General features: G+C 54.7%; 1 protein-coding gene across 1 annotated transcript; it reads right to left on the bottom strand.

Moving 5' to 3' along the window:
* LOC125957665 (uncharacterized) lies at positions 1–4,078 on the bottom strand. Its single transcript, XM_049690528.1, has 7 exons — positions 3,338–4,078; positions 2,371–2,464; positions 2,122–2,225; positions 1,630–1,737; positions 1,272–1,506; positions 1,057–1,177; positions 1–947 (listed from the first exon to the last, which is right to left on the bottom strand). Exons 1-7 carry the CDS (start codon positions 3,425–3,427, stop codon positions 530–532), a joined length of 1,170 nt encoding a protein of 389 aa, XP_049546485.1. The 5' UTR covers positions 3,428–4,078; the 3' UTR covers positions 1–529.
* Between the last annotated feature and the right edge of the window lie 4,159 nt (positions 4,079–8,237).

Raw genomic sequence — 8,237 nt, 5'->3', positions numbered from 1 at the left:
AAGCCTCTGCGTGTTATCGTTTTTACATTTCAGTTTATTTCTGCTTTTAGTGCTCGGCTTCGTAGCCGATTTGAATTTCGTGGGAAGTAATTGATCGCGGAATGACATCAGACACCCCCTACTCCCCCCTCTTCGGTTCGGTTCGATCCACTGTCACGTGAAAGGGGGTCGAGGATTAGGTTGTCGTTCGTCGCCACCGTACCCGCCAAATGCTCTGGTAAGGGTAGGTGTTGCGGTGTTGCGGTGTTGAGCTGCTGGCAGCTGGTGCTCAGCTCGGCGGAGGACACAAGCGTGCGAACAGCGTGAGATTTGTTCGTGTGCAAGTTCGTGGGGCTAGGACCCGGAACATCTCCCTTTTCAGCCCAAGGGGGGACCGGGAAGCAATACTGGCGGTACAACAATAAAACAAAGGAATAAAATAGGATTTGGGGGGGTGTTCGGGATTCGGGTGCACAATAAATAAGTAACAAGTGTGGGGGATTCGTTGAGCGTGTCACCACCACCGGATCGAGGGGGGGGGGGGGTTGCTCTAGTGCTCCCTCAGCGTCAGCGGCAGCACCACGAGCGGTGCATTGAACTTGGGATTGTCCGAGTAGAGCGTCCAGGTGCGCTTGATGCAGTCGAAGATGCCGACACAGACCGTCTTAATTACGTCCTTCGGTCCGCTCTCGCGGAACACCGCGTGATCCCGGGCGCTCGTGTCACCCAGCATCCGGATCACGTCGTGTACGGTCTTCGGTGCCTGGAAGCCCCCGAACGTCTTCATCCGCTCGATGCTCGAGTCGATGATCAGCCCGGTCATCTCCGGTACCGGCAGCCGGAGGTACTTGTTCGCGTGGATGATCGACTCGCCCGGGCTGGCGGTGAAGATGTTCAGGTGCGACTGGTCCGCGCCAACCGTCGCCGGGCCCATCTCGGCGTTGTGGAACAACCGGTCACCCTCCTGTCTGCTCCAGCAGCAGGAAAAGGAGAAGAAGGAAGAAACAAACAAACCACAAAGACAGTCAGTGGCCAGTAGTCAGTGCGCGGAGGAGTGCGCGCCAGTTCTGCCCTTACCTCAGGAACGTCATATTGATGGAGCAACCATCGGCGGCACCCACACCATTATCGCGCAGAATCTGTTGTGCTTGAATGAAGTTCTCAGCCGACAGCAGAGCTCGCGTAATAAAGTGGCGGGCTGTGGTGGTGGTGGACGAGTTAGAAAAAGAGAGAGAACAAGGAAGGTGAAGATGATCACAGGTCGCTCGCGGTAGTCGCAGCCACATACGTACGGGTTTTGCCGCTGACCAGCGACCGGGCGCTGAGCGTGTTGATCGAGAACACCAGCCCGTGGTGGTTGTAGTTCATCGTGTAGCCCGGCAGGTGACCGGCGTAGCACAGCGAGGTGAACCGCTCCTCGATCACATTATACTTACCCTGCGGACTATCGGAGACGATGTGCGCCGACACGAAGTAGTAGTGGTTCAGCACCTCCGACAGTGCATCCTCGGTGTGAGCAAGTATTTCCTGGCCGGCGGAACAGGATCAACAAAACAAACAAAAAAATACAAAGCAAAGCGCCCGAAAATCAGTCGATCGGGTCGATTCATCTCCATCTCCATCCCTTCCTCACTGTCCCTTAGTACTCACGCAGTCCGGTTCGTTCACGCAGATCGTGGAGCAACCGATCGGTTGATTGATGCTGTTGGTACCATCGACCGCAACCGGCAGGATCTCGTCCAGATGCAGCAGAAACAGCTGCGCGGAAGAAGAAGTGGATGTCGCGGTTAGCGTACAAACGGTACAGCCAGCCCCAGGGATTCGTCCCGATACCGTGCGCTTCCGGATCGATGGCGTTGGCCCCATTTTCATAAGCCACCCACCCACCCCGTACGCCAGCTCTCGTTTGCGTTCTGCTGCTGACGTGCCGAGGAGTTTTACGTAAGCGTACGTCGACCACCTTCTCCACCTTTTCTATTTTCCCCCACAATCTTGCCCCCGACGAGACCATCACCCGGTCCCGGCTAACCGGATTTTGTTGTTGGCCGCCGGATGGTCGACCTAATAGCATTAGCTCGCCCCCGCCAGTTCCCGGTTTCAGCTTATTCCCCCTTAGCCACCTCCCCCCCCCCCCCTCCTTACCTTATGGAACTCGACCTGGGCCCCGTCTGCCGTACCCTCGAGCTCGCGGACGTACTGCGGGAACGATCGCTTCACGCTCTCCAGTGTGGCATTGTACACCTTACCTGCGCACACACACGCGCGCGGGCGAGGATTAAGGAGTAGAAGAACGGGAAAAGTGCGAAAAGGAAGAGGAAGAGAGTTCAGAACCTGACTGGCTGGCCCAATAGTTGGCCAATGCGGTCAACTACTCTACGCTCTACTACTTACGACCCTCCTCGGTGTTGTACAGTGGTAGGTACGTCTCGTTCAGCGGTCCGGACAGTTGCAGAAAGTTCTTGATGATCGCCGCAAACGTACGTCCCTGAGAGGGGGGAATTGCGGCAAAGGATGGGAGGAGAAAGGTACAGAATTAGTATCATGTTGTTCCTAGGGATCTCTCTCGCTCTCTCTTTCTCTCTTTCTCTCTTTTTATGGAGGATGAATCTGTTTGTTTTTGAGATAAGGGGTTGTCCATCAGGTTAAGATAGCAAACGCCACACCGAGAAGGAATGATCAGCGGATTATTAGAGGTGAGGCGGGTGCACGCCCAAGGCCCCGGCACGCCGTTTACACAGCTGATGCTGGCGGAACCCCGCTTGATAACGGATTGTTGGTGGCGCGTGCAACCTGTACGCACAACACACGACAACAACAACGGACCTGAACGGGTCTGAAGAGCACGTCCGGCTTAGCCATCGAAAGGGATGGAGCCCACCCCCTCCCCCGGCTAGAAAATCGACGATCAATTGGCATTGGCCGATGGACGGATTGGCGGCCGCGGAGCAAAAACATAGTATATTAAAAAAAAAAAAACAACAACTAGCAAGCCAAGCACGCCAACCGCGTCTCGTCTCGAGGCTGACCCCGGCCAGGGGCCCCGAGGGGGGCGCATACCAGGCCAGGTCGTCTCTCTGTCTGGCTGGCTGTCTGGCTGTCTGGCCCCCCCAGAAGCGAGGAGTCCCCGTCCTCAATGGCGTCATCGCAATAGCTTTTGTTGTTGTTTTTCTGAGAACAGACCAGAGCCTTATTTTTTTTAAATTCCTCTAATGTTTCCATTTGTTTTGCTTTGGTTTTTGCTGCGCTGCATCGTGAGTGATGCACACAGAGATATCGATATGGAGTTTAAAAACAAAACGATCGTAGCAGAGAGAGAGAGCGAGAGTTGCGATCGGTGGTACAACTGCCTAAAACTTACCACATCGTAGCCGACCTCGTAGTGTGTACCGCGCGTGTACAGTATCGGTATGGCCTGGCGGCGCGGGATATTGCTGATCCGCTGAGACATCCTGGACCTGGACCTGGACACTTGACGCCAAGCACTCGGGGGAGATTTGAGGATTTGATTGGGTGGAGGCGGGAGGCTGGCTGCAGCACTGCACACTCTTCTTGGACGCTCTAGAGGAGCTTGAACTCGAATCAGGGAGGGTGTTATCACCGCCGCGAGGCGCGATCGCCGATTGATTGACAGAACCCTTGTAGAGGGTTTAGTGGCACTACTGGAGATGGGCGAAGCACTACTACTGAGATGCTGGGCCGCGCTGCAAGTATCGGGGGCTCACGATAAGGCTCGCTGGGCCTGGACTGATAAGAGCGCTGGGCGGTTTGACCGAATTGTGGGCAACGAGAAAACTTCACTCCCCGGGGCACTTCACTGCACGCGCGCGCGTGTGTTTGTCGATGGGCCGATGGACCGATGATCTTGTTGTTTTTACTTCGTGCGTTTGATGCGTTGATGCTGGAGTGCGCTGGCTGGCTGGCTGGTTTGGCTGGCTATTGAGGTGGGGGGAGGCTATTCCGCGTGCGGCCGCTTCCGAACGGTAACTGGTGGTCTAGTTATGCTTCCGTCCCGTTTATAAATATTCTACTCACCTCGCATTACCTTGTCGTGCCGCGACCAGGCCGCATAATACCGCACCGCACCGCACCGCGTGCCACCCGCCGCTTTACCCAGAGACCTACAACACAGCACGACGACGACGACGATGGCGATGGCGACGACGACGACCACCACCACGACGACGATGACGAGCCTCGAGAGCCGACGACGACCACGACTGTATCGACCACCACCTGCTGCGGGTTGCGCTTGCGGCGGCGGCGACGACGGCGACGACGTGATGGAGGCGCAAAAGAAGCGCCTCGCGAATTGCTCTAACAGCGAGCCTCCACCCCCACCCCGGCTGAAGGCCCCCACCCCCATCCCCCGCTCAATCCGTGAGCTTCGCTTAGTTCTTGTTCTGTTCTCTCTTTCTCTCTCTCTCTCTCTCTCTCTCTGGCTCTCTTACACACCAATAAGCCACGGTATCGCGCAGCCATATATTATAAAATTAGTCACCTAAATGTGAAGGTACTAGGAAGGAACCGGGGGGTGGGTTTAGTGGGGGGGGGGTTGTAGCATGCATTATAACCTGCCTGCCTGCCTACCTGCCTGCCTTTACCTGCACCAGCACCCTCCTCGTAAGTCGATTTGATAACTATCAACGTCTCCTCCTCCTCCTCATTCTCCTACAGAGAGCGTGTGAGAGAGAGAGAGAGAGAGAGAGAGAGAGAGAGAAAGAGAGAGAGAGAGAGAGAGAAAGAGAGCCTCGCGGTTGTCCGGAGTGGGCCTCCAGAAAGAGGTGAGCATCGAGAACACACCACCACCAGCACCATCATCAGCGTGCACCCGGACTCGGACCCGGACCCGGACATCCAATCCAACCTGACCTGACCTGGACTGCTTCAGCTAGACCGCTCCAGGGGGCTCCCTGTCCCGAACCTTGCATAATCAGACGTAAGGAGACACGCACCCCAAACACGCACCCCCTCCCCCGAAGGAGTCAAGAAGACGTTGCATGCGTGGCAGGATTCATGCGCACACTGACCCAACACCCTCACACGGTGTGACGTCATGGTCAGTTCTGCATGTTCATTGTTTGCACGCTAGTGGTGGTGGTGGAGGTGGTGGAGGTGGTATGCAAATGATAAGGGAGGTCTCCTCCCTCCCGCCAAGAGCAAATTCTAATTGGGCCACTTCTTAGGTGCTGTGACCCTCGCTGCGGAAAGGGGTGGGACGGGGTGCTGATGCGTGCCTCCGAAAGCAACCACAACGTGCGTCGCGCGGGTATTGCGCGGGTAGTATTGACCCGGTTTTGTCAAACGACCACCACCGTCATCATCATCATCTGCTGACGTCGTTCATGCAGGTCCTTTGGTCGAATCCGGGTCACACACAGCCAAACACACACACACACACGCGCACACAACCCGGAAGTTGTAGAGGAGGGACCCCCTCAACCCCACCCCGCACTCCCCCGTGCAAACCACACCAACGGGCCAATTACTTTGGCCTTTTTGGGCACGGATTGGTGATGCTGTTGGTGGTGCTAGTGGTGGTGGTGGTGGCGGTGGTGGTGGTCATCATGGAAGCCACATTAAAGCCCAACCGCAGGCTCGGTGGCTTTGGCGCGTCCGCTAACACAAATTTTGCGGTTTATGGCACCGTTTAGTGGTCGGTTTTTCGGAGTGTTTTTGTTTTTTGTTTTGGTTTGTTTCTGGTTTTTGTTTTCGTGTGTCTCTCTCTCTCTCTCTCTCTCTGTTTCGGTTTTTGCCTTCTTTTCTACTGCTGCTGCTGTGGTGTGCTGTTGTTGTCGTTTGGTGTTGCTGCTGCTGTTGGTGACTGTCGAACGACGACACCGATCATTTGTCATGGCGGTCGGTGGACTCGTAGGAGGAGAAGTCGTTCGTCCGCCTTCGCTTCCTGCTGCTGCTGCTGCTGCCGCTGTCGCTGCCGCCGCGGTAAACGCGTGAAATCCGCGGACGCCCTTCCGCCCGTCTTCCGGCTTGTACGGCACAAAAATCACGACCACCGTTGACGACGATGACGATGGTGACGATCCACCCCCTCCCCTTCCCCCTCTCCGACCCTTGCTTGCTTGCTTGCTTGCGTTCAGTTCAAACGAATCGAGCATAATGCGCTTCTCGGTGTTTCCGGTGGGGTTCCGGTTGTCACACTCCTCGCTCGTACTGCGACTGCGCAATCCGGCGATACACACACACACACACACACACACACACGCATGGTTGTGGGGTAGGTCGCGCTGGCTGGTCACCCTTAACCACGACCTCCAATTCTGCGGTCTGACGGTGACGGTTCCGTGACGACGAGATTCGTGCAGACCGAACCGTGCGTTTTTATGTCCTCCCCGATCACACCGCACCCGCATCCGCATCCCTCTCTTCAACCCCCTGTTCGAAAAAAGTCGCCACCGAAGGAAAGACGAAGGGCAGGGCAGGGCAGGGCAGGTGGCAACAGGCAGGGTCACCCTACGGACGGGCTATTTGGGTCTGGTTTTTTTGGTTTTTGGTTGTTGCTGAGAAGGGGGGATGGGGGTGAAGGAAGCAAGGCGAGGGAGGGAGAAATACAGAGAGGACAGGTGCTAATGGCTGGACCCGCAGAACCCGCTGGATGGCTGGCCAGTGGAAAGGAAAGGGGGGAGAGAGGGGGTCCGGAGCTTCGTGAAACCATTAACCACCCACGACTACACCCCCAGCCCTCAACCCTCCCTACAGCACTTCCCTTTCATGTGCTAAAAACTGAGTCAAACCTTGAACCTTGGCTCTCTTTCTCTCTCTCTCTCTCTCGTTCCCAAATGCTGCGGGTAACACCTCCTCCCCCTCATCCCCACCCCCGCCCTCCTGGATCCAGGGAAACCATAAAGCTGATGTGTGGCGATATCAGTAAGATGGATGCTGGCCCGGATCACTGCGCACCAGGCCGCGAGGTTAAGGCCGCGCATTACTAGTAGCCCCATGTGTCAAACACACACACCCACACACACACACACACACACACACACACGATTGGTTTGGTTTGGCTAAAATCAAATGGTTTATTGGGATACGGATTGTGATATGGCCTACATTCCGGAGCCCAAAATCGGGCTCGTGACCGCCTTGCTGTACCGTTGACCCCCCCGCCCCCTCCCTCACCCCCTCCGCGTATCACGTATCACCGCGTGGAATGCCACGGAACGTCCTCCGATGCGAGAGCAAAACCGGTCCACCAGCCAGTCAGCCCCGTTTTGGAGACCATCCATCCGAGTACGGCTCGGCGTTTTTCGCTCCGAGTTTCGTTGCTGCTTAATTATGCGTAGAACGAGCACTAAACAAACGCGCAGCTCTCGCGTGGCGTTTGTAGGTATGGTGCGGGGGGGGGGGGGGGGGGGGGGGAAACGAGAATTAAAGACAGCAATAACATGTTCCGGTCATGTTCGGATGTTATAACTGTTACGGCGCTTTGACGCTGCGTAAAAAGTTTACTTGTTGACAATTAGAAACGTAAAGTTGTAACTGCTTAAGGTTAGGGGCTGATTGATTTTCGAATTTTGGCAGTTAAACAACCGGTGGAATGAGCGACAACCTTTAACATGAAATGAAATCAATTTAAAGTGCGCAAAACCATCCAAATACTATCTATCGACAATGAAAATGTAATGGCCTCGCTATACCCTCCCCCCCCCCTTCCTCCCCACAAATTGGCTCGAATGTTCTCTGGAAACGTTAGTAACATATTTTTTTTAACGATAACTGAAAAGGTGTGTATGCTTTTGGGATAATTTTTATATCAAAATTATCCTTTTAACTATCTGAAAGGGATGGGAGAGGTAGAAGGGATGTACAAGGTATGTACTAACTCCTTCTCCCCATCTCGTCCTCCACCTTCCACATGTGTTTCTTTTTCCAGCTCTTCCATCGGTTTTGCAACGTCAAAATTTGAATTTAAAAAAGTTGGAAGTGGGTAACCCCTAAAGTTATGTAAATTGCTCAAGGTATACTGCATTGACAAAAAGGTATGCAACCGGGTCTCTTAACGCTTAAGAGACCCGCAGGCAGAACAATTTCGGGTCTTTTAAACATTAAGAGACCCGGTTGCATACATTTTGCATACGGTTTAGGCGGCCACATTGCATACCCTTTGCCTTACGGGACTGCTGAACTGCTTGAATTCGATTGACTACTTGACTGATTGACAGTGTATTGACTGGTCGATTTCAGATTTGAGTTTACGAGCGACGCTGATCTGGCAACCCTGCTTTTGTGTTGTTTTGGTCTAC

This window comes from Anopheles darlingi, chromosome X, assembly GCF_943734745.1.
Source record: "Anopheles darlingi chromosome X, idAnoDarlMG_H_01, whole genome shotgun sequence".
In the NCBI taxonomy this organism is placed as follows: domain Eukaryota; kingdom Metazoa; phylum Arthropoda; class Insecta; order Diptera; family Culicidae; genus Anopheles; species Anopheles darlingi.
The sequence above is the reverse complement of the archived record's forward strand: the minus strand, read 5'-3'. Positions and strand labels throughout refer to the sequence as shown.